Source organism: Scylla paramamosain, chromosome 21, assembly GCF_035594125.1.
Source record: "Scylla paramamosain isolate STU-SP2022 chromosome 21, ASM3559412v1, whole genome shotgun sequence".
Taxonomy (NCBI): Eukaryota; Metazoa; Arthropoda; class Malacostraca; order Decapoda; family Portunidae; genus Scylla; species Scylla paramamosain.
The window spans coordinates 20444389-20470568 of NC_087171.1; the positions used below are offsets into that span (position 1 = coordinate 20444389).

General features: G+C 41.1%; 2 protein-coding genes across 2 annotated transcripts; one reads left to right on the top strand and one right to left on the bottom strand.

Moving 5' to 3' along the window:
- The first annotated feature begins 843 nt into the window (after positions 1-843).
- On the top strand, positions 844-8997 carry LOC135111206 (protein transport protein Sec61 subunit alpha). Its single transcript, XM_064024313.1, has 10 exons — positions 844-1003; positions 4065-4198; positions 4555-4716; positions 5170-5379; positions 5848-6012; positions 6271-6369; positions 6685-6825; positions 7382-7633; positions 7794-7962; positions 8420-8997. The coding sequence occupies exons 1-10, from the start codon at positions 997-999 to the stop codon at positions 8512-8514; spliced, it is 1434 nt and encodes a 477-aa protein (XP_063880383.1). The 5' UTR covers positions 844-996; the 3' UTR covers positions 8515-8997.
- Positions 8998-11661: 2664 nt separating this feature from the next.
- Positions 11662-16626, bottom strand: LOC135111296 (glutamate receptor-like). Its single transcript, XM_064024533.1, has 10 exons — positions 16538-16626; positions 15864-16067; positions 14951-15041; positions 14671-14829; positions 14325-14469; positions 13523-13740; positions 13224-13352; positions 12895-13022; positions 12289-12449; positions 11662-11930 (listed from the first exon to the last, which is right to left on the bottom strand). Exons 1-10 carry the CDS (start codon positions 16624-16626, stop codon positions 11866-11868), a joined length of 1389 nt encoding a protein of 462 aa, XP_063880603.1. The 3' UTR covers positions 11662-11865.
- Between the last annotated feature and the right edge of the window lie 9554 nt (positions 16627-26180).

The window sequence follows — 26180 nt, forward strand, 5'->3', positions numbered from 1 at the left end:
GCGTGGACTTTGTCAGCGGACGCTCGGGGGCAGCAGTGAGTGAAAACAAACAAAATAAAGGAAGGATTTGGCCGTGAATTGCTGCCAGAACAAGCCAGCCGTGGTGACAAGGAGGCCAGCAAGCAGGGCCTGCCGCCCCCGCCTCCCCAACTACCACCACAGGGTACGGTAAGATTAGGAAATGTTAGGAATACATTTAACTCAGTAATCCACGATCCTAACTTAAGATAAATGGCAAAACCCATATTTCCACTGTTCAATAAAAAAAAAAAGATAACGAGGAGTCGTACGTTAGCTATAGTGAGAGAAAACCACAAAGTTAACATTTTAAAACTGATATTGTGGGAGTATGAGGCAATTGTAAGGGCGAGCCGGAAACTGCTTATACGCTCTCGTGTTGTTAATTTCTCTTCCCCATGGTTTGATCTGAACGACTTCCCACATTCAATGTCCTTTGATACACATGTTATTGACAGAAAAGTGTGCAGGTTGCATCATTATCCTTCGCCTCCCAGGTAGCAGGAAATTCAAACTTACGGAACTTTCGCGGGGACATAGATAAAACTGATCACTTATGGTAATGCTATAAAGTAACTTATTTAAATTCTTAAACTGATAATATTTCATAATAAAGAATATACATTATTTGTAAAATGTTTATTATATGAATCAATGCATACAGATATGACGCCTGTTGTTTTCAGCATAGGTGAAAAATCCGGTGATGACGTTACTTTCTCGCATTAATTTATATGAGACAGTATTCTTGGTTTGAGAAGTAATGATGAGAAGACTTTAGCTTGTTAGGAAAAAGGCCAAATTATAGGCCAGCGAGGCGTCGTGGTGGCAGAAGAGGAAGTGACATCACAGCGGTGGCGGCCCGGCCCTCTGGTGGCAGTGGGGGACGTCACTGACACGTCGCTTCAGTGGCTCAGTGGCCGGCAACGAGGAGGGTGGTGTACTGCGGTGACTCAACACTCACCTCACTCTACCACCATGGGCAGTAAGTATAACATTGCTCTTCCTAACCCACCTGAGATCCCTAAAAGCTCCATAAGTTACTCATCTCCTAAAGTCACACCAGGGTGGACTCATTACTGTGTTGCTTAGTTGTATAATCGGTGTTTTTAGTTTGGCATATTTATGGAAAGGCCAGTCATGTGTTCATTTGCAAACTTAGCTATTATTTTAACATATTTTAATGGATGGCTAAGTACAGGGCTCTCACATCCATATTTTACTGGGATTTATTGGTGCAGATTACGTTTTTGGGATAACTTAAGGTGAATTTCGTGTGCTCTTATCGTCGTGCTTCTCCGTCAATATTTACATGATTTGTGAACTTATTGTGCTGTTCAGATGTCCAGTAAGTAGGTGGTTAGGTGGTGTGTTTGTTAGGTGCCTGTATTGTGAGTTGTGAGGGTGCTGGTGTGTGTTTGTGGAGGTGCACGAGGTGGGGTCAGCCTGCCTGTGCCGTGCCGGTGGTGGTGGTGGTGGTGCTTCCGTTCACCGTACTGTCACAATCTTGCTGTCAGAGCCTTGTTATTTCTTACTTGGACTCCATATGTTGTTCTTGGGGTGACGTGTGTACAGCTTGTCATGAAAGCCGGCGTGAGTGAGGTGGTGGAGGCAGCAGCTGGCGTGGTGTACGGCAGGGCCTGGAATGTGGAAAGTAGATCGGGGCTGTAGATTAGGAATGCGAAGCTCATGGGTCATGGATTGAGAGTATTTGGTGTGGATTTAACTAAAATTATGTCAGTGGGTGATGGTTTCTCCATGACTGTGACCACTAGCTTTGCCAGGATGATCTGAAGACTCTACTTTCACTGACAGCTGTGGAGACCCTATAGTTGACTGGTGGCTTTTTGCTGCTTTGATAATTTTTGTTAGGATAAAGTTTAAGTTACAATGAAAATGGTAATCTTGCAGCTTAAGCTTCAATTTTTGCTAGTTCACACTTTATTATTCTCAACCTTCAGTTATCACCTGTCAGTAATATTTTGTTGGTGGAGATGAGTTTTTTTTCCTCCAGCACTACACCTATCTGATGGTGAAAGTCTTTTCTGGGGTTTCAGTGTATGTGATATTGTTTGGAAATTGCCTTCAAGACAAATTTTTTGTGGTAGGCCATGCTGCGAGCACTCGGATGCCAGCAGGGGAGGCACGTCACAATGTAGCAGAGAATAATACAGCTGGAAAGTGTAAGATGGGCACTGGAGATGATAGTTATTATGCAGCTTTCTATAGCTAAAGCAAAGTGTCACAAATATCTTGCATTTTGCTGTGAATTGAGAGAACTAGGGACTTTTTCCATCACAAAAACCTGTTTCAGAGGTAGTTGCCCTCTCCTTTATCTAACCACACGTACAGCCAGGTTGGCACTGAACCATAAGTGAAAGGAATGACTGAAAATTACCATGGCTCCAACCTGACTGAGATGGCCCTGTGTTATGGACGTTTCTGTGGCTTGCTGTGGCCCATCCAGACATCAGGGTTTTGAGTTCCATGTAATGTATTATGCAGAGCCAAAATGACGCACTGTGCTAGATTGGATACATGTTAGCATATTGTGTTTATATTGACTTCATAACTACCACATAATAATGTTGCTTTAAATTTAACACTGCATAGACTCTCATACCCAATATATCCCACTCATTTGCTGTGAGGATTATACCTACATCTCCTTTGTTGAACCCTTGTTACTAGGCTCGCTCTTAGTCCTTAAGGTTTGAATGATCCTTGTTTCATAGGCAAAGAATGTGGCCCCGTGACTGATATTCCATATTCTGTTTTGTGGTGATTATAAGGCTTATATATTCTGCTGTATAGAGGTAGGTATTTCTCAGTTGAATGTGGATGTGAAGCAGATAGGTAATGTTATGTTGGAAGATTAATCAAAGAATTGGATTTGTCAGCTATCAGTAGAATCAGATAAGTCCATATGGTGAATTTTATCTTATTATGTAATGTGTTATACTCTCAAGGTATTTCTTTAGTTAGCCATTTCTTAACTTTTCTTTTGTATATGGTACTTAAAGGAAATTTAGTAAAACACCATAATCCTCAATGACTCCACAGCAAGTCAAAGATCTCCCTTGTTGCTTAAAGGGAGTAAACTACATGCTGTGCTACAGACAGAATTGCTAGGTTCCAAGGTCACCACTTGTTAAGTTAGGTCTTGTATATCTTCTGTGTGAATGTAGGCTGCGGAGTTAAAGGAGACAAATCAAAATTCATGTCCAGCTGTAGGGGATTAGAACTTGGGGACCATGTTAACTAATGTAGTGTTGACAGGCATTACAGTGGGAAGTTATATAGTCAGCAAGTATTTGGTGTTATTGCATCACCACCACTGTATAGAAAAAAAACAAATCTGAAGATTATGTTGGCATTAAGATTTGTTATATGGTGCTGGATACGCGTTTTCATGGCTGACGTTTGTGGCCTGACATGTCTGCCTTGGCTCTGATTGCTTGCTGTCTATCAGTCTAATTTAGCTTGTGATAAAGCAAGTTGAAGAGTGAATTATATTGAAGATAGTGAAAGGAAATGGGTAACATAGGATCATAGTGGTTTTAAATCTTTATACTTACTGAAATGAAATGTCTATACATGAACTGCAGTTTAATATTGACGCAGTATGGATTCATGATGCGTCAGTCAGTGATGTTGACAATACAGTACTCGTACTGCTGCTACAGCAGCTTCCTCTCTATCAGCATAGTAAACATGTCAGTCAGAATGTAAACTGTTCAATTTCATTGAAATATACAACACTTTAAAAGATTATAGTATTCTCTTTAGTTTTTTGGTTGATATATTTTTGGAAATATTGGTTATTGCCTCAAGAAAGTAAGATTTCCAATGCAACCTCATATTTTGTCCATGTAAAAGAATACTGTAGGTTTTATCAGTGCTAACTATGTCAGTATTAGAGATCTAGATATACAGTGAAATATTTGTTGGCATTTTATGGAAGTGTTATGAATGGTAACTATTGTGTTGTGTTTGATATATTCATAATCAAAGGTTAACTCACATGCTTTTGTTTTTCTCCACAGTAAAATTCCTAGAAGTGATAAAACCGTTCTGTGCGGTTCTGCCAGAAATTCAGAAGCCAGAACGTAGAATTCAGTTCAGAGAAAAAGTATTATGGACGGCCATCACCCTCTTCATCTTCTTAGTCTGCTGCCAGGTGAGCTGGATAGGTAGAGGAAGCGAGATGTGCTTGTGATGACAGGTTGGGAATAAATGAAAAATCAAAGAAGTGAAGAATATAAGTACTGATGTCAGATGGTGGGTTATGATGTATGATAAGTTTTTTTATGTATTGTGTATTCTGAAGTATATGCTGTTAGACTGTGTTGTTTGTACAAATTCAAATGCAGCACTAATACAGTTTTTAAGTGTATAAGAAGGATCACAACAAATTATTTTCTTTTACCTGCAACTGATCCACTGTTAATGGCAGCAAATTCACGCCAATAATGACAGAAAATCTCAATTTTGGCAAGAAGAAAAAGCTAAGATTTCAACCTCTCTTTCCACCAGATTCCCTTGTTTGGGATCATGAGCTCAGACTCGGCCGACCCTTTCTACTGGATCCGTGTCATCCTGGCTAGCAACAGAGGAACCCTGATGGAGTTGGGTATTTCACCCATTGTCACTTCCAGTCTCATCATGCAGCTCTTGGCAGGAGCAAAGATCATTGAGGTAAGCCTTGGGTCTGGAATGGCCTTGTCATTTAGGAAATGTTGTAGGACATTAAATTTAACAGTGAAGGTTTGCTGTCAGTAAACCTTGCTATATATTACATGCTATAAGTTTTTTTATTGTATTTTCTTTATTTTTACTCTAGATGGGCTTTTTGATCCAAAAAAGCAGAGTAGCCACAGATATTTCAAAAAGTAACTGGTGACCACTTTTATGTATTCCTAAATTTTATATATATATGTTTTTTTTTTTTTTTTTTTTTTAGCTGAATATGTTAACTTCATCTTTGGGTTGCTGCATACATAAATTTAGATAATTTGTTTAAAAGATATTATTTTTCATTTCAGTCCATTAAATCTCAAATTCAATGAGTGTTGGGATCCATTAGACAGAGGATTAATTGTAATGAGACTTAAATGTGTTTAAGAGCTAGATTTTCCTGTGGTGTTGCAGGTGGGTGACACACCAAAGGATCGTGCCCTGTTCAATGGAGCGCAGAAGCTGTTCGGTATGATGATCACCATTGGTCAGGCCATTGTATATGTGATGACTGGCATGTATGGTGATCCCTCAGACCTTGGAGCTGGTGTGTGTCTTCTCATCATCATCCAGCTGTTTGTTGCTGGACTTATTGTGTTGCTGCTGGATGAGCTGCTGCAGAAGGTAGGTGAATAGTTGGGATACTCATTATGTTAATGTTGAGTTGTGATGTTTCAGTGTCTTTGGCTTATGTCTGTTGCAAAACTGTCATTATTCATGTGTGAGTTTATTCTTGTTTACTTCAAATTTCCATTTCCAGAGAAGGCTGTCATACACATTTTATAATGCTGAATTAAAAACTGGTGTTGATTTTAGTTTTGCTTTAATGTTTTTCATTATTAGTCCACTTTTACAGTTCACCATAACCTGATTTATTTGATTCTATTTATATACTTGCAAAATATTCATGAAATGTGAGAGGATGAAAAAATAACAGGTTTTTTTAAGACACATCAACATTCACAACACGCTGCATGAGGATAATATGTACAAAAAAGAGTTCACAGCACAGCCAATTTATCTCTCCTGAAGCAGTAGACCCATTCCTTTTGCTGCACCTGAGTTGACCTGACATCTTTCTGTCCTTTCCAGGGTTATGGTCTTGGGTCTGGTATTTCCCTCTTCATTGCCACCAATATCTGTGAAACCATTGTGTGGAAGGCCTTCTCTCCTGCCACTGTGAACACCGGGCGTGGCACAGAATTTGAGGGTGCTGTCATTGCCCTCTTCCATCTCCTGGCCACCAGACAAGATAAGGCAAGTCCTGATTCTTTTCTTGAGTTTTATTGGCATTTACAGATGACTGTAAATGTATGCTCTTACTTACTTTCATTGCTTAGGTGGCCTGTTTAGTGTTATTGCCCTTCTTTTCTTATAGGCAAATCTAAAAGAAATAACATTTTGTTCTAGAGAGGTTAGGTTTATATTCTGCTCTTATTGTTTGAGGATTGAAGATTTTTATGAAATGTATGCATGATAGAAGATGTAGTTGATGAGTATGATGACAACCCTCAGGTGCGAGCCCTGCGTGAGGCCTTCTACCGCCAGAATCTGCCCAATCTCACCAACCTGCTGGCCACTGTCCTCATCTTCGGCATTGTCATATACTTCCAGGTAATTTATTGATAAAATCATTGTCATTGGACTTGCTGCAAAATGGAGTGTATTAAGTATGAAAAAGGAATGTTTATATGCAGTTTTCTTACAATATATAATTCTGTTTTTGTAGATTTTTGCTTTATTAATTCACATATACTCATTTTATGCATATATATGTATGAAGGATAACTTACATCCTCATTTCATACAATAAAATCAGCTTGAATAGTGTTTAAAAGTCAACAATGACAGGGATGTCTGAATTAGGTAATTACAGCAAATTTGTCAGTTGTAATCACTGTACTGATCAGCAAATTAACTTTCTCTCAGGGCTTCCGAGTGGACTTGCCCATCAAGTCAGCTCGCTACAGAGGACAGTATTCCTCTTATCCCATCAAGCTCTTCTATACTTCCAACATTCCAATTATTCTGCAGTCTGCTCTGGTCTCCAACCTTTATGTCATCTCTCAGGTAAGCAGCACACTGATGTTTTGTTGAAGGGGGGAAAAAAGATAACCAGACCAATAATTACATGTGTGGCTACAAGTGCCTCCATGTGCCGTACGTCTGGGACAGAAAATGTAGGGAGCTGGTGAGGTCAGCAGAGTTTCTTTGTGCTTTGCTGCATTATATGTTTTCTTCTACATTGAGTTGTATTCTTTTGAAATTCTCATCTGATCTAAGTTGGACTTCATATTTTGGTTTAGAGAGAGGCAGTTCAGTGACCTGATATAGAGATAGGGTAATAAAATTGAAGAGGAGGAGGAAGAGAGACAGTTTAGCTGATATTTTCATGTGTAGGTTAAGATCTTTCACTAGGGAAATAGAAGTTTTTGTCCTTAGAGTGCTTAAAATTTTGATCTCCAGATAAGAATTACATGACTTTATAGGATACAACTTTGATTTCTGAAAAGTATTCAGGCTTTTGATTGAAGTTTAATTTTGTAATCAGAAGCCTTAGAAAATGTAGGAAGTTGATTTGATGTTGAGAAGTTCATTGCATATTCATTTTGCTTTTAACTTTCAGATGTTGGCAGTAAAGTTCCAGGGCAACTTCTTTGTTGGCCTGCTGGGAGTGTGGGCAGACACTGGCTCGGGAGGTCCAGGTCGCGCCTCTTACCCTGTTGGTGGCTTGTGTTACTACATGTCTCCACCAGAGTCCTTTGGCCACATCCTTGAGGACCCAATCCATGCCTTCATCTACATTGGGTTCATGCTTGGCTCCTGTGCTTTCTTCTCCAAGACCTGGATTGAAGTGTCTGGATCATCAGCTAAAGATGTGAGCATTTGGAGGACTCCTTTATAGATGCAAAATATTTGACTGCTGTAGATTACAGTCATTTAACATAAAAGAGGCAAAGTAAATGAGAATCTATACACAACCTGTAAAATATGCTATGTAAGCTCAGTATGATATAAATATTGATTGAATTTTACAGGTTGCCAAGCAGTTGAAGGAGCAGCAGATGGTGATGCGTGGCCACCGTGAGAAGTCCATGATCCACGAACTGAACCGTTACATTCCTACTGCTGCTGCCTTTGGTGGTCTCTGCATTGGTGCACTCTCAGTGTTGGCCGACTTCCTTGGTGCAATTGGATCAGGAACGGGTTAGTATAATGCTGTGGTTGTAGACATGCATGATGTTTAAGGAACTGATTATGCCCTTATACTATCAACAGTGTGATAAACTCATGTGTTATGTTTGTCCTTGCTTGTGGTCATGGTGGGTATGTTAAAAAGGTGGGAGGAAGCAAAATAAAGCAGTAATTTGCCACTGTGGGTCACTTGGCGAATATGCAACCGTCTCTCAGTTGCAGCCTAGGTGCTACTGAGTCAACTCAAACACTCCCTCCTCTGCCTGGTAGAGTGTTGCTTGCTAGTAGTGCAAAAGTTTGAGAAAACCTTGCATTCCTGTGAAGAGAGTTGTGAGCCACCTCACCATAATGCAAGAAAAAATGTCTGCTCTTTGGAGTCAAAACTTTCCTCACATATTGTATCAGTTAGAGGGAGGGAATTTCCTTTAATGTAACTGTTTACTGCATGATGTTTGTTCTCACTTTCCAGGTATCCTGCTTGCTGTGACGATCATCTACCAGTACTTTGAGATTTTCGTAAAGGAGCAGAGTGAAATGGGTGGTATGAGTACCTTACTATTCTAAGCCCACTGTAAAGATGTGAATGTTTTCTTCAGGAAAGATGAGTGGTGCATATTGAGGAACTACCAGTAAGTGGAAGATGTTTTTATCAAATGGTAGTTTGTTGAAATTACTGTGCTGTTTGGGTAACGCCTCCCATGTCTTGATTTTACACGAAAGGTTATTTATTTTCCTCGTATCGATGGAATGAGGGTTGTGTGGATGAGAAACAAGGACATAGTTTATCAAAGGTTTACTTAATACTGTTTCAACTGTTTGGGGGGAGAAATATTGCAACTATTTTTGGGGATATGTATTATTGTAAGAAATCAGTTTCTTGAAGTGAAAACTAACTGGAGGGTAGTGTGTGTGTCATGAATAGAGGTGTCTTCTGTGATTGAATGAGTGGTAGAGAGAGTGAGAGGGAGAATGAGTTGGTGCAAATGTTTGTACTTTTTACAAGTAGTAGACATAAGATGTAATAATTCAATAAAACATGACTAAAAATATTCAAGTATCTATTTCTTTGATATGTTGGATGCTTAGAAATTGTGTATCCTACATAACATTTATTTAATTACTTTTTAGCTAGTTTTGCTTGTTACACATGCAATAATTTTGACTTCAAAGGCTCTTCATAACAGGAGCTTGGACAAGTACAAAGTTTGAGTCTCATGGATGGAAAGAGTCCATGGGTGTTTACATATACACAGTACATACAGATTTAAAAGTAGCAAGGATGATATTGGAAGTGAAAATTATATGTTTATCACCGCATGTACACTGTCAAAGGTAATGTTGAGTGCTAATCAAACCTGTTTAAGCATAAGGATTTAGTAACATCTAAAACAGTACTCATCAAAGTATGGGCTCTAATCTAGTACTGTATCTCTGCTGTTTATAAAAGATTAAACCGAAGCTGCTAGTATATCAGGCAAGATCACCCTTAAAGGAGGTTTTGAGAATGAGTCAATTTTATTTTCTATCTATGGAAACAATGAAAACAAGTGAATTTTAACTTTTTATTATTATATTGGTTTACTTTTTTGGTTTATTTATAACAAAATAATCTCCACATCAGAGGTTGGGATTTTCAAGCAAGAGTATGGTTTTGTATAATCCTTCAGTACCCAGAGCAGCTTCCACAATCTGAGTCCCAAACAGGTAGTCCATCCATGCCCTGACACTTATGGCACATGCAGGATATGCAAACACTAAGCTGATGACAGGTAACACCACCTCAAAAATACCTCTTATTATATCTATTGTAGTATCTATGATATCATAACTGTTTCTTGAGGCTTTGCTGTTGGGTGTTGCATATTTTTCAGAGTGAGAAGCATTCACATAGAAAGTATTATCATCCAAGCCATTCATTGCATCGTCTGAGGTGCTAGAAACATTGGTAGGGTTAGACGCATTCCAACTGTCATCGTTCAACAAGGTCCTCTGCTGTGCATGTCCTGTCAAGGGTTCATTAGAGTCTTGGTTTATTGAATTGGCTTCGGGAGACTGGTTTGAAGGTGCTGGGGGAGGTGCCTGCTGCAGATAGACTGTTAGGGTACTGTTGTTCACAGGAGTTTCCATGTTGTCATGATGGTCCTGTAAAATAATACTTGGTCTGATCAAAGTTGAAGACAGTTTGAGTATCATTTGAAGAAAAGTGTGTGCATGTGCTGAGGAAATGGTGATGGTCAATTAGAATAACAGTGGCAACTTAGGAATGCTAAAATAAGTACCGAAAAATTTTGTATGAAAAGTTTAGCTGAGATGGTCAGGAATAGATGGGCAGCCAACAAAGATGATGTGGGGAGGCTTTGGCCCTGTAGGAGGTTCAGAGAGAATGAAGGTTGTATTTTCTTTCTGTAAGCCAGTTTCACAATGGAGACCTGTTACTTATAGTTATTCAGAGGGGAAGCATGTCACCAAGAATTATAACTAACTAAAATATTTTGAAAATTATATGCAATCATATTAAGCAAAATAATAATACTGTAAACATCCTCCACATTCTGCCATAAAAATTATAAAACCATCTATTCTGTTCAAGAAGCCAGGAAGATATAAAGAACTGGGTAGGGCAGGAAGGCATTAGAAATTACTGTACTAAATCGAATATACTTACCGCATTCATGCTGGAGCCGCTGCCAACCGCGTGCATGAACCATACCAATCTGTCATGTAGCGAGAAATATACTTAATTTATGAGGCAGCATTATTCCTGTGTGTGTTTGTGTGTTATTGGCAAGTCATCTCTCTTGTTTATAGTGCTTACACGAATACTCATCATAACTAAACACGTATGGTGAATATCATCAGTGTTACCGTAAGAAAGCACACGTAGAGATGAGGTGACCTGGCATGGAGGTGGTGGTGTGGGTGGTGGAGGATTAGTTCTGTCTGCTTCGCCCAGTACGCGTCTCATGGGAATGCTGCCTTCAAGGGTCTGCTTACTGCTTCAGGATTCGAACAGAGCCAGCGCAGTTTCTTGTTCCTTTGTCGCTTGAGAGTGTTGGAAGTTTCCGAAAAAAAAAAAAATCATTATACATGTTTTTAAACAGCACTGCACGTAAATATTGAAGTACGTAAACTAGCATCGCAGGCATGTGTGTGTGTGTGTGTGTGTGTGTGAAAGGTGTTATCTCAAAATTCTTCATTTCCGCATTATTGTCGTTGTGTCATGTAAATGGTGATCGTCTCTAGGTTCACAACAGGCAGATAGAAAGTGTGTTACGCAATAACCTTTTCTCAAGTCTGCTGCGCGCACGTGTCCCTTCCTGTGTTCTCCGCCTGTTATCTCCAGCAGTCGTCCATCCCCGCCCTGTAATCTCATAAAACAGACAGATTAACGTTTTGATTACGTTTTGACACATCCATGCCCACACACATGTCCAGTCTTGCAGCACATCGTCGAACCCGTAGCCCGCCCCTCTCTCTTGAAACTTGGTAAATTACAGCTAGTGTTCCTCAGACCACCGTGAATGAGAAACGTTTTATCGAGCGCGTAAATTGGGTATTACTTGTCTCCCATTACTTAAAGACACAAAGTTGGATTGTCTGACCCCCATAAAAGTACAGTGTAAGAGAGTTCCAAACAATTCCACCACTCTTATCTAGGGAACGTCTTTATTTTCTTATCTCGTCCTCGAGCAGGGGAATAGAAACAAGCAGAAGCATGCATGTAATTATTTGATTACTTGGAAGAAAGTCGATTACAAATATCGCGACTTACCAAATAAAACATCATTAGCTGTCATTTAGGAACTAGTGGAAATACATGCATTATATTCTACCCTGCACCTTCCAGCATCCTTGGTGACGAATAGTGAGAGGTAGGAATCCATTGCAATGTCTTATCAGGCCGCCGTGTGATCCTTAACTAACGTACAGCATTTCGATCAGTTTCTCCAGAGCAAACACGACCGTCGCCATCGCCAGCCCTGAAGAACAGAAAACCACTCTTAAAATGCGCATTCCTTTCACTGGTAAACTCTAGAACGCTGGCTGTTTGTCTCTCCCTCTTTCCGTGGCTTTATCTGTGTCAAGAGAAGATTATCATATCAAGGCATCCCGGAATTAAAGTGGTCTTCGATTTGGATTCTCATTTTTGTTCTCTCTCTCTCTCTCTCTCTCTCTCTCTCTCTCTCTCTCTCTCTCTCTCTCTCTCTCTCTCTCTCTCTTGTTCCACTGGCAAACTTCCCCCCACACTTAAAAATCCACAAAAAGTACCATGAATCTGTGGGCAGGGATCATGTTTTGCACACACTTGCGGGTATGTTGTGAATGGTGCGTCCTCACCTGTCACCAGAATGAGGAAGATGCCGCTCAGGTCTTCCATGGTGAGGACCTTCGTGGTGATGCCGTTCTCCTTCCCCGGCGGCAGGAGGCAGGCCGTGGCGTTGAAGGAGTACTCGTGGATCCAACGGTTCACCATCCCAGACTCCAATAATCTCACCAACCTAGACCACCGCGTCACTATTAATATTTAGGCGCGTACACACACACACACACACACACACACACATACACACACACACACACTATAACACTAGTAACATGCTATTTTCAGTGTTTGTTCTTTGAATTATCTATTTATCTTCCTAATTTTGACAAGCATTTGTGTATATTTCTATTTCAATTTTTCTTGTGTAATTTTTTTTAATATAGGCTGCAGAATAGGAAAACTGTCAATTACCTGAGAATATAATCACACACACACACACACACACACACACACACACGTATGGTGCTAAAATATTACCATTCCACGTAAGATTTCCTGATGTTCATATTCACCAAGACAACTGAAGTGCATATGCAATAGTTATAAACATTCCGCTCTCGAACAGATCAGCGGAAGAACAACAGCGGTGATGGGAAGAGAAGCGAGCAATGCGTACGTACCACTTGTTTATGAGCGGGAGGACGTGGCTTTTCTTGGGGAAGGTGAAGGACAGCGAGTTGATCCATATGGGCTCCTTGGCGATGTAATAGTTGCACTTGGCAGTCTTGCTGAAGTCGTCACTCATTACCTTGCGCCACCCAAGCAAAACACGATATTAGTATGACATCACCGTCGACGATTGTGACACTAATAATGGTAACAGTAGATAATTATTGATCTCGTTATTACTATCGTTACTACTACTACTACTACTACTATTACTACTACTACTACTACTACTATTACTACTACTACTACTACTATCACCATTTGCAGAGGGAATGCTTACTTTCTTCATGGAAAAAAAGTCACAAATTAAAGCGAATCGTTGCTCCTTCATTCGCTCTCGCTCTTCAAAGAGACTCACAACTTGGAAGCCGTTTTCGTTTACGATTTTGAATAGTCCGGATTCGGCTTTCTGAAAATATACATAGAAAACAAGAATAGTGTGTGTGTGTGTGTGTGTGTGTGTGTGTGTGTGTGTGTGTGAATTTCATGTCTCTGGCTTGCGTGTCTTTCCTCCAAATTCAGGCAGTTAATACATGTAAAGAAGATAATGTTCATAATGTAGAAATATTACAGTCTCACTTGAAACATATTGTGTAGATGCGTGCCAGACTCGAAGGAATAAGGAATGCGAGTCTGGCTGACCAGGTCCTCTAGGGAATCTACGGGTACGGTGACCCAAGGCACGGCCAGCATAGAGGTCAGCACGCCCTGGTACGCCGACTGCACGATGAGAGCCGATACCAGCCACGCCCCGAGCAGCACCCGCCCCGTCAGCATCTCGGGCATGCTGACAATCGCTGCCAGTGTGAATACCTAATGGTTTATTAAAATATTTTTCTTCTAAAACTAAAACAGGTTTAGTGAAAGATATCTAAATATGTTGAGGAAAAAACTCAAACTCAGATTTTCGGTTGCTAATACTGATCACCACGCTGTTACTGCAATGAAGCTTGTGACGTTTGTGATTCAAGTATGAAGAACAATGAGAGTGTCAGGATGCGGGGCGGTCCTCCCTCTACTGGTCAGTTTACTTGTTTTCGTCAGATTTACACACATGCTCACCACAAAAGCTTTTGTGCGTGCTCCTGAGTAAACGCAAGTCAGCCTAAGAGCCTTGGAGTGACTCAAGTGACAACCCGCGTGTAGCCACCCCCCCTGCTGCAGTCACTCCCATCATGCCGCCTGACCGTCGTCCTCGCCGGTTGTGCTAGAGACTGATCTTGACACACAACGTTACTCTAAATGTAATGTTGCAATAAGCGAGACAAAATAACACTGGTAGGTCAGTGCGTTCGTATTCCGTGACGGAGGATGTGCGCTGCGTGATCCAGGCAGCATTTTCTTTCGTGAAACTATTCAACTTTTTAGAAGAAATACGTACTTTCTACCAGAAGCGATTTGATCACCCAAATGGGATCAGCAATGTATTCTCCAGCTCTAGAAAGAATCCACCCACGACCGACCCAGTTGAAGAGGATGGACAAGCCCATGCTCAGCGCTATCGCCGCTCCGAGCACCACCCACACCTGAAGCACACGAATGCAACACTTAATACCTACTTCACCGAGCTTAATACAACAGCTTAACCGCTCCCTTTCTCTCTCTTAAAAAAAAAAAAAGAAAGTCATAGTAATGAATAAATAAACAAAATATTTAAGACGGGAATTAAATATGATGTAACAAAACGCTAATGAGCGCTGTCTGCAGTAAACAAAGCCTTGCCGTACCTGCCACGCAAAGGGTTTGGTGAAGCCGGCCAAGTCCTTCTCGAGGCGTGGCCGCGGGAGAAAGATACCGAAACTATCAATGTGAATAGTCCTGGCGTAATCCACAACTTTAGATCGATCGTACGTGACACTGAACGGACCCAGCGCCATGTCCACCTCCTGCAGGTTAGACAGTGAATAAGAATGTATAAAGAAATGAATATATGAATAAAAAAAAAAAAGTGCAGCTCTTTTAATATTCTTAACTGATGTTTGTTCGTTTCAACTGCTATACACTCACCTGTCTCTGGTTCATACCGATCATCCCCGTGGCTGAGCCGTTGGGTAGGAAGCGGCCCCACTCACCGTCGACAGGACGCAACACGCTGTACCTGAAGAACACGTGCATAATGCTGTGTATTGATGGACATAGTCGTAATAGGTATACAGACACACCCATCAACTACATTCCACGAGACTTCGCCCCTACCGTGCACGCAACACTACTCGTTCATTCTCCTTGTGTTTCTGCGAGTAGTCCTAACATTGTATGTACGTACATCACAGTTACTGAAATCTTAAATAATTTCTTGTCTCTCTCTCTCAAAAGTCGTAATTTTCTCGAGCAGTATGCAGTTCCCTCACCGGAATTCCAGGTAACGACGCTGTTAATTAAACAATACTCAGTGAGAAGTATCCCTCAGATATATGTTAAGACTGATAGATAGATGGAAGTCATATAACTAAGAACATCGCACCATTGAGAGAAAGAAGAAAAAAAAAAAAGGTGGAAATGTGGGAGTGAAGAACTCAGAGCTACACTTATTCAAGACTTCCTGAGTTAACCACACATGTGAAATGAAATATAAAAACAAGAATGCAAGAATATCAAGCACGTCGAGAAAGAAAGAAAATAAGAGGCTACAAAGATAAAAAAAAAAAAAAAGAAGTAATAATTCAAAGATAACTTATTCAAAATTAATGATCCTTAAGAAAAAGAAGAAAAAAAAAGACTCACGAAAGTCAAGTTTGGAAACAATCACGTCGACAAGGGAAAGAAGAAAATGAGGAGGAAAAAGAAGAAGAAGAAGAAGAAGAAGAAGAAGAAGAAGAAGAAGAAGAAGAAGAAAAAGAGCTTAAAAGATATAAATGAAGAACCCCATGGTGCATCTCTTTCCCTTGAAGACGTCCCGGAAACTAACTTCACCACTCACGTAAAATTGAGTCTGGATGCGAGAATCTTCATCAAATCGACGAGGATCCCTGAGGCGTGCAGTCCAGTGCCATCTGGTGACTCCTTCAGCATGACCCACGGCACCCACACCTCCGCCGCCACCTTCAGATGAGCCCCTTGTAGTGCCATGCTTGCCAGATGTCTAAGAGCACTGCAGGGAATTCCTTTGCACTCGTAGTAGGATCTGCAGATAAGTGTGGTTGTTATTGTTGGTGGTAGTGGTCTTTGGTGGTGCGTGTTTGAGTGCAAGTGCTGTAGTGGTGATGTAATTGCTCGTGTATTGTACTGATCCGGATTTTTATGTGTTGATGAAACTGTGTTGTGTTCCTGAGTGCGGCAAGATCAATCGTAAGAGTCACTAATTTGACTGAATGGTGATGGTGATGGTGGTGGTGGTAAGTGCTGGTGATTATGGTAACGATAATACGATCAAGTCAATTTATTTCACTGGTGCTGTTGGCGTACGTTGCTCATAGGTTGAAATTTTGTAGATGAATGTTCTTATGCTTTTGTGTTGTGGCAATTAAGTACAGCGTCGGTAGCGAAGTGAGAAAATGTGTGCCTTATACGACAACGAAGTAAAGTCAAAGAAAGATAAATTGAAAGCAAGAAAGAAAGAAAGTGTAGTGAGGTGTAGTGGCAGCGAGGCCTCACCTAAACAGGCTGGAGGCGAGGCGACTGGACAAGGGCTCTTGCTTCAAACAGCGTCGATGAGCGAATGAGCGACAAGAACATGTATTCATGATTCGACCAACCTCCTTCCCCCAGCGTAGTTATTAATTCTCCTCCTCCTTCTTGGCCCTTCCATCTCCTCCTCCTCCTCCTCCTCCTCCTCCTCCTCCTCCTCCTCCTCTTCTTTCTCTTCCTCCTCTGTGTACCCTCATTTTTCGTGTTTCACCGCCTCTTCCTTCCCTTCTCTCTCCTCTTCCCCTTTACTCTTGTTCTTTCCCCTCCTACTCCTCTTCCTTTTAACCGTTTTTTTTTCTTTTTACCTCCTCCTCCTCTTCCTTCAGCTCCTCTTCCCCCTCCTCTTTGTGTTCTCTCTCGTATCCTACTCCTCTTCCTCTTTCCTCTTTTCCGTTTTATTTTATTCTACTTTTTTTTTCTCACCTCCTCCTCCTTCGCCTTCTCCTAATTGCATAAAATATTCAAAGGCCATCATATATCAAATACTGACCTAGTATATCCTTGTTAAATGAATGCAGTCATCTCTTCTTCAGGCGCGTTGTTGAGGTCTGGAGTTGTCTACCATTCAAAGTCACCGGTAACGTGAAAATTGCAGGTTTCTAGAATAGGTAGGAAAAAATCGAGACTCCAAAGTATGTAGATGTTATGAGTTGTCTTAGTAAAATTAAGTTACGGGTGTTTTATTAATCTGCATAGTTAGTTTGTTTATTTATTATTGTTATTGTTATTGTTATTGTTGTTGTTGTTGCTACTGCTACTACTACTGCTACTACAGCTACTACTACTTGTTGTTGCTGTAGCTTCGTTGTCGTTTTTTTTTTATTATCTATTTATTGTTATAATTTTTACTAGTTTTTTTAGTGAAATGTCACACTGTTATATTATTGTTCCTGGTTTAGAAATGTTTATTTAGTCTACATTATCAGTAACAGGAGTGATATGAAAACTTCAGTGCAACTTTTCCTTACTGTATAATTATTTTCTTTCCTTCCTCCCTGACCACGACTGGAGGAATGCTGAGTGGGGAGGAGCCTTCGCCTTTATCATTCTACTCACTTATCCTTCAATTTTCGATGATTCTCTTGACATCTCTTTTGGGACTGGCACCTCAGTGGGTTTTTTTTCTTTTTCCTCTCTTGTTTCCCTTGGCTAGTGACCCTCTTACATTAAAAAAAAAAAAAAAAAGACAGAAGGGAACGTCACGTGTAGGCCAGATGGCTTCTTGCACCTTCCCTTATTTTATGTTCTTACGTTCTTATGTACTACTATTCTGTTCATATCCATCCGTGACATCTCAAATCCTTCTTTTTTAACACACACACACACACACACACACACACACTTCCTTACAATATTCTGCCTCACCTTTCGTCATACCAACACCTGCGTCGTGGACAAGGTGGCATTAACACGGTCCGCTTAACGCCACTCGCTTCTCACGGTCATTTGAAGAGAACCAGCCGGCATTTAAGAAATAATTTTTTGAGAGTTTTTTCTTTTTTTCTTCTTCACTCTTTTGTTTCACGATAAATGCTTCTTGCCTCTGTCGTGACTCTACCGCTCGCCATGGGAAAGAAGGATAAAGGTTGTGTGTGCCTTACTAATTAGATACAGGTGCAGGTGTGTGTGTGTGTGTTGCAGAGAGAGAGAGAGAGAGAGAGAGAGAGAGAGAGAGAGAGAGAGAGAGAGAGAGAGAGAGAGAGAGAGAGAGAGAGAGAGAGATTACATGCATTTGGTTACAAAATAAACACCAAACAGATTCTTTACCCAAATTAAGTACTGTGATTTTAAGACTCACAAAATCGATATATAAATACATCTACATGCACACTGAATACAAAACAAGATGAAAAATAATAATAACAAATAAAACAATAAGTGTTCAGTCGGAGGTTTTGTCCGTGGTTACTACTTGTAACTCCTGTACTTGTCTTGAGGCCAATTCTCGGTGGCAAGATCATTTCCATTGCTGCCGTGACTGTCGACACACACACATTGATAAATAAAGTATTTGCGTTAAGTGGCTTCCATCGTTGGCCACTGTCTATGTAACACAAACACTTAAAATCCCGTGACAGAGAGCAGAGTGGACATGCGTCGGTATTATGTCACACGAGTGAAAAGCGATTAAAATTCAACGACATAAAACTGTTACAAGCCCATAAGTGACAGTTAGGGTTACAAGTATTCATGAATGTTTCAAGTTCATTTCGAGTTTCTACGAAATCATGGAATCACTCTTAACTAAACGACTGTGCCAGGCAGACAGAGTTCTTCGAAAATTTGCATGAGTTTTAAGACTGTCAAAAGTGGAAAAGAAGAGAAAATGCATTTATTTATTTGTTATTTATTTATTTATTTATTTATTTACATTCCAAAATTTAGGTGCTGGCCATGACGAGCTGTTTATATAAGTAAGCTACGTAATTTAACGAGGATCGAACTGTTTGCTTTTTGTCACAGAAATAAACACACATCTCATTTTCTTTTTTCTGTAGAGCGTCAGGCTTTCTTCATAACATTTTGGTTACACGGAATCGGTGATTTTGTAACAAAACTAAAAACTTAACTAGACAATCTTGTTCATTTAAATTAGTTTTGGACTTCTATTTTTATTGCACATCCAGTCTTCTGTCCATTATTAGAATCACAAGTCAAGTATTTCCTAGCAAACTCAAAATACGAAGAAAGGTACAAGTATGTGTGTAACCATCATAGTAGACAGCTCACTGTAACCTGCGACAATGACAGACACTCAGCTAATCAGTGACAAGAGTGAGATATCAGCTAAGCCAATACGGTGGCTTAATATGATTTTTTTTTTTTAAAGGACTTATAAAGCGTGTGAAGAATTTAATGATATACGTAGGGGCAGCAGCGAGAGCCATGGACAGAAGTGCGCCATCGCGGAAGAAAGGGGTGGAGTAGGGGTTGGGATGGGAGGGGGAGTGAGTGCCCATGGTTTGATGGAACAGTTGTGTCCATCGCTCTTAATGCTGCGGCCTGACTCGATAATTGGTAAAGGATGGGACAGTAAGTAGATAATTTGGAAATTATGTGTTTTGGGAGAGTCTATTGTGGGAATAGTTGGAAAAAATGAAAAAAAAAAAATATTACTGAGGAATGAAGGAAGAAGTCTGATAGGAAAACGCAAATCAAATGAACGGTTTTGTGGTTTGAACATTTTGAAAAACAGAGACGCACAAATAAATGTAAAAACACAGTAATTTACAATTCTTAAGCAGAAGGAATGAAAGAGAAACAAGAACCATGAAACAGACGAAGAGAAGAAACAAGAAGAACCATATCATCAAGAACAAGACCCTTATTCCTGAACACCCTTCGCTACGTCCTGAAGAAACTTAGTAACGCTCATTCAGAAACACAATTACCGCATTCAAACTGTATGTGGAAGATAAAAAGATTTACCTGATAATCTGACTAAATGTATATCCAGTGACATGAAGGGAGTGGATGGAAGGAGCAAGGCCATAAAGATGTAAGAACACGTTTCAGACTGTGGAATGGATGAAGGAGGGTCAGGAAGGAAGGCCAGGGGTGACATCCGTGATCGTAGGTGGCTGAAGTGTGGGAGGTAAACAGCAGCATATCAAAATCTTTCTCAAGGTCACGGAGATAACAAGTCAGGTTCTTATTTGCATTTCTACTCTCCAGTGGTGCAGCTTCCTCGCGAAACTAGCACTAGAATTATGAAAAGCACTCTTGTAAATCCTAATAACTTTCGCTAGTGGCTATTAAGAGTAGTAGAGTTAATAGAGTCTTAAAAATCCAAATAACTTCCGCGCTAAAGACTTAAGAATAATCAAGTTTGTAGAGTCTTGAAACAAACATAATAATTTCTGCTACAGGCTTTAAAAGTAGCGAAGTTTGAGTTCTCGAAATGTCGTAAGCTGGCGTGTGTGAATCTAGGAAGCAGGGGGAATATAAATAAACGAAAAGCGAGAGAATTACGAAAGATAAGCTGAGAAAGTAGGGAAAATATAAGTAAACGAAGACCTATAGAGTATCGAAATATGGACAGAGGAATTATAAAGATTGCATAGAAGAGGTGAATGAACGAGTAGGCTGTGGTGCGTGAAGTGAACTCAAAGCAGAAGTGACGTGAGGCTTTTGTTGGCTTCAATCCTCTTATTCTTTTTTGATTCGTGGTATTCAAGATTTTATCACTTTTAGCAGTTTAAATCATTACTCTTTCTTACGTTTATAAATCTATTTGTTTATTTATTTTGTGTATATTATTCATTCGTTCAAATATTGTGTAACTTTTTACTAGTTTAATTTAATATGTACTGTTTGTTACATTTATCTATTCATCTATTAATTTATTCACTCGTTCATTTATTTAGATGTTTATTTAATTTTTTTTATCTATTTATCTATCTGGTAATCTAACTATTTTACCATATATATATAATTTTCAGTTTATTTATTGCAGTATTTATCTATTTACTTATCCATTCATTTCTTTTGTGTTTATTTATCTCCTTATTTCCTTATCTTCTTTATCATTTACTTGGTCTTCATTGTTTACTTCCCCCCCCCTCTCTCTCTCTCTCTCTCTCTCTCTCTCTCTCTCTCTCTCTCTCTCTCTCTCTCTCTCTCTCTCTCTCTCTCTCTCTCTCTCTCTCTCTCTCTCACCAAGAAGTAAGCAGCAGAAGGAGGAAATCCGTCAAGATCGCTCATCGTCTGGTAGTGAAGGTCCTGTCTGTTTTAGTAATGCTGCCACGTTTAGTTAGGTGGTAGGAATGTGTGTGTGTGTGTGTGTGTGTGTGTGTGTGTGTGTGTGTGTGTGTGTGTGTGTGTGTGTGTGTGTGTGTTTAGAGAGAGAGAGAGAGAGAGAGAGAGAGAGAGAGAGAGAGAGAGAGAGAGAGAGAGAGAGAGAGAGAGAGAGAGAGAGCAGCACGTAACAGCTTTCGAGCCATCGGCCGTGACTGCAAAATAAACTAAGGAAGTGCTAGCAAACAATACGTAACAATACCTGCCTTGTGGCAGCACTGGGCCGTGGAGGGCGTTGTAAGAACTAATTTCTCGGCATCACGACACTCTTTCGTACCTTTTTACTGTTACACAGCGACAAATGGAACAGATTCATTTCAAATTGGATACACTTTTAGATTCAGATCGAGGAACGACGGGGATAGAATACGAGGACAGGACATTAATGTTACTTTCAGCATACTAGTATTGTGCTTTGAAACATTACTTTTACATTTTTTTTTTTACAGTAGAAGTAGTAGTAGTAGTAGTAGTAGTAGTAGTAGTAGTAGAAGAAGTAGTAGTAGTAGTAGTGGTAGTAGTAGTAGTAGTAGTACCAATAACATGATGCATGCCCTCCGTGTTTTACTGCCCCCCTGTCTCCAAGCACAGGCATGAAGTAACGTGGCAAACATTACACTGACTGACAACCCTATGTAGTTAACAGTGTATTCAGTTTGATAAGCGTTAACTGACTCATTAATGTCGCTGGGGGTTGCTTGCTAACCTTTAATATAACATGAGAGCCTGAGAGCTTCCTTCAGAGTTTGTCCGTGACTCTTGACAAGCTACTGTGTTACTTTGGAGATATTCGGCACACCGCCGCGCGATTCCTGACGAGGCTGTGGTGCTCCAAGATCATAGAAAACGTAACCCAGGGCCGTATTAATGTTAAGATGGCTGGAAACTGAAGGCAAAGACACTAATAAGCTAACAGGACTTCCTCATGAAAGATTAGACGAGAGAGACTGTCGTAAAGCCACAAGATAATAGTCATAAAGATCGATTTTACTTCTTTTTTTTTTTTTCCCAGGGCTTTATTTTCCAGCGCTGTCTAATCACAACATAACTCCCACTACTGTTCGATATTTAATGTAAAGAAAAAAACGGCATCCAAACCTTGCTAGCTCTTTCTCCCTCCTCAGAACATTACTTGTCTGCATCAACGTAGCGTATCAATGAGTGTCTACGTTATTGATATTTCCAGGAATGCGCGCACCGGACAACACCAGCGCACAACCTTCTTGCGGTCATTCTCTGGATCACGTCTGTGTCGTTGTATGTATATTGACAAGCTGTACAGTGCTTTATTCATACGGTCATCAGTAAAGGTTTAGATCTTATTCGTCTTTCTGAAACCTCAATGAATGTACCTCATGTACCTTGTATGTCATTTATATATAGATTTCATCCTCGCTACTTTTTTTTTTTTTCCCAATAGTTTTCCTCCATGTTCATTTATGTGTGTGTGTGTGTGTGTGTGTGTGTGTGTGTGTGTGTGTGTGTGTGTGTCAGGAGAGGAGGCATTCTGTACATAATCCCGCGTGGGAGGAGGAACCTGACCAACTCACCATTGGCGGGTGTAAGCGAAGGTCATGACGTCACCGTTGTAAGACCATGACATCATCGCTCCAAATTGATGACGTGGCTCCGGGAGCCACGTCATCAACTTGGAGCGGTTGGGGGGTGCTAGAGGAAGTGACTGAGGATAAAGGGCGGATGTGGGGTTGGGGGGTTACTGGAGTTAGGGCTGGAGTGGAAACATGCATGAAAGAAGGAGGGGGTGCTGGGGAAGGGGAGGGAAGGTAGGAACGAGCAGGGAGGATGGGGCGGGAGGGGGGAACTGGGCGTGGAAGGGACGACTGTAAGGGAACTTGATTCTGAATGTGAATACAAGATAAACAGTAACTCTCATTGCTTGTGAAACTCGCTATTCTTACTTGCGAGGAAATCAGGTTGAAATATTTGTGTCAACAGGTAGATATCATAAGGTAGATAAGATAATTAACTGTATTTGGATTGGGAAACATCTATATCACTAGACGAACACAATCATTAACTTGACTCATTCTACTTATTTCCTCTTCATCTCTTGTGCATACCATTCCTGTCTCCACATCACCTTTTACCACACTGAGACATTCAACATCTTATCTCTGCCATCATTAACATTCCCTAGTGGAGGCAGGCTATGGCGGTCTTCAGTGGTGTTTTCATGATTCTAGCGATACTTAAACGAGTATTCTGTATCATCAGTAGGGTAAGCATGCACGAGAATTTGAATAACCATCTCTAAGGCTTTTGAAAATATTCTTTATTAAAACTCAAAGCGCACTGCTGTTTGTGGGGGAGGATATAAATGCAACTACAGTATAAGGGAATATTAAGATGTAATCCACGACTACTATTAAGTTCTTGAGGGAGGCTATAAATCTCTAGCATAAATGGATAGAGAGAAAGCAAAATCTAGGGCTACCATTATTCTCTTGGTGGCGGGGGGAGGGAAGGATATAAGTCTAATCATAACATAAAATAAAAGAAAGGATTTGTAACGTACAACCAATATAATTTTCGAAAAAGAGTATAAGCACTTCTTGGCGTGGCATTGAACTGTAGTACGTACGTTAAAAAAAAAAAAAAAGAAAAGAAAGAAAAAGAAAGAAGAAAACGTTCAGTGTGAGTTGGCAAAGTCTTCAGGTAATCATTGTGTTCTTGGGGGGGCTGTCTAGCTATCTAAACACCAAACACTCAGCCTGCCAAGCCCCCCTGCATGGTTACACTGTTCATACGCCACGCCGCCACACAGGCACGACCACGCCCCTCGCAGCTATGACCTCATCGTGGTGGGCCTAAGGAGCGGGGGGTGCCAGGCGGATGCTAGGCCCTCTTCATTTATCTTGTCGGGGGGCAGCTGACCCTGACTCACGCTGACCGAACTTCATGACGTAGTGGCAGTGACGTTGTAACTTATGGTTGTCACAAAAAAGAGGCACAGGATGGGTGTGTGTGTGTGGGTTGGTTGAGCGGTGATGTCATCGATGCACACACACACACACTTTCTCTCTCTGTCCTCTCTCTCTCTCTCTCTCTCCTCTCTCTCTCTCTCTCTCTCTCCTCTCTCTCTCTCTCTCCTCTCTCTCTCTCTCTCTCTCTCTCTCATACACATCCACTCAGGAAGATCGTCCTCTTCATCTTCCTTGACACCCACCCACTCACTCACGTACGCGCGCACACACACACACACACACACACACACACACACACACACACACACACACACACACACACACACACACACACATACACACACACATTCTCTCTCTCTCTCTCTCTCTCTCTCTCTCTCTCTCTCTCTCTCTCTCTCTCTCTCTCTCTCTCTCTCTCTCTCTCATACACCCCACACACCCGCCCACACACACACACACACACACACACACACACACACACACACACACACACATTTAAGGAAGACAGTCTTATTATCGATCTTCTTTGACTCCCCCTTTCTCTCTCTCTCTCTCTCTCTCTCTCTCTCTCTCTCTCTCTCTCTCTCTCTCTCTCTCTCTCTCTCTCTCTCTCTCTCTCTCTGTCAAACAAGTGCACCCACACACGCTCTCCCTCTCATACACCCTCTTACACAACAACAACAACAACAACAACAACAACAACAACAACAACAGCAACAACAACATCAGCAACAACTCCTGTACGGTCCTCTCCTCCTCACCTTCGCAATCTCATGGACACTATCTCATGGACTACCAACTTGCTACGTAGCTTTCAATTCTGCTCCGCTAATTTTAAAACAAGTGCACATTAATTTCGTGTTGGCGCCTTTGGTCTGCCAGGGCTATTCAGTGACTTCTAACGCTCTTGCTCCTTTCTCCACTTATCTGTTGGCTGCGTCTATTCAGGAACGTTTTGTTCTATCACCACGGCTATTTTCAAAGGCCACAGAGATAATTAGCCGGGTTCTCATGAGTGTTTCTCCAGTTGGTAATGTAGGAATCTTGTTAATCTGTCACTAGAATCATAGAAATACCCTTAAAAATCCGTGTAACTTTAATTAAAGCCTTTTGAAAGTGATGGACGTGCGGCGCATAAGTGTTTCAGAATATGAGCTAAGTTCCCTAACCTACCTCACCGCCCAACACGGCCTTCCGAGTACCCAAACAGCACAACGCACTCATTCACTGGTCTTCCCTTCTCGTCACGGTGCGTTGCCTCGTCCTTTCATGTTCCGCGCCTCACATCCTGCCTCCTTGGGGTGCCCTGAGCGACCACCCCCGAACGTGAGCGATAATATGCTGGGAAAGAAAGAAAAACCTGCCTGTAATTGAAATTCGTGCAGAGAAAACAGAAAATAACCATTGTTTCAGACCCGACTCGACTTTATGTATTAGCGAAAGTTGAATGTCTAAAATTAGCATTTGGAGGAAGTAGTAAGTGCGTCGCTAAATTTTATTATCTAGAGGCCCCTTCAGCCCTTCCTGCCACGCCCTCCCAGCTCGATAATCACCAGATACGCACCAGTTTGTAATTTCCCGTGCAAGTGAAGCGGCTAGATGGAGCCCTGCGGTCGCCATGCTCCAAGCCCCACGCGTGAAGGTTTTCAGCGGGAAAGTTGCACGACTGCGGCACATCCTTGGCCTCAAACATATAAATAGAAAATCACATCTCAGGAAGTCACCTCAGGAATACAGGTGGAGGCTTCGTGTAATTCTTTCCCCCACCTTCACAATCACCTTTACTACCACCACCACCATCAGGGAAAGCTACACAGTTCCTACGTCCAGCAGCGCCAGGCAGCGCCAGGCAGCGTGGTTGTATCTCT

What these genes read in the sequence shown, in the direction of transcription:
- LOC135111206 (XM_064024313.1), top strand. An exon ending in TCTTCTTAGTCTGCTGCCAG is followed by an intron (nt 4,199 to 4,554) that starts GTGAGCTGGATA and finishes TCTTTCCACCAG; the next exon opens with ATTCCCTTGTTTGGGATCAT. An exon ending in TGGCCACCAGACAAGATAAG is followed by an intron (nt 6,013 to 6,270) that starts GCAAGTCCTGAT and finishes GACAACCCTCAG; the next exon opens with GTGCGAGCCCTGCGTGAGGC.
- LOC135111296 (XM_064024533.1), bottom strand. Translation starts at nt 16,626, where the DNA reads ATGAATACATGTTCTTGTCGCTCATTCGCTCATCGACGCTGTTTGAAG. An exon ending in ATCTACACAATATGTTTCAA is followed by an intron (nt 13,353 to 13,522) that starts GTGAGACTGTAA and finishes GTATATTTTCAG; the next exon opens with AAAGCCGAATCCGGACTATT. An exon ending in ACTTTTTTTCCATGAAGAAA is followed by an intron (nt 13,023 to 13,223) that starts GTAAGCATTCCC and finishes GGGTGGCGCAAG; the next exon opens with GTAATGAGTGACGACTTCAG.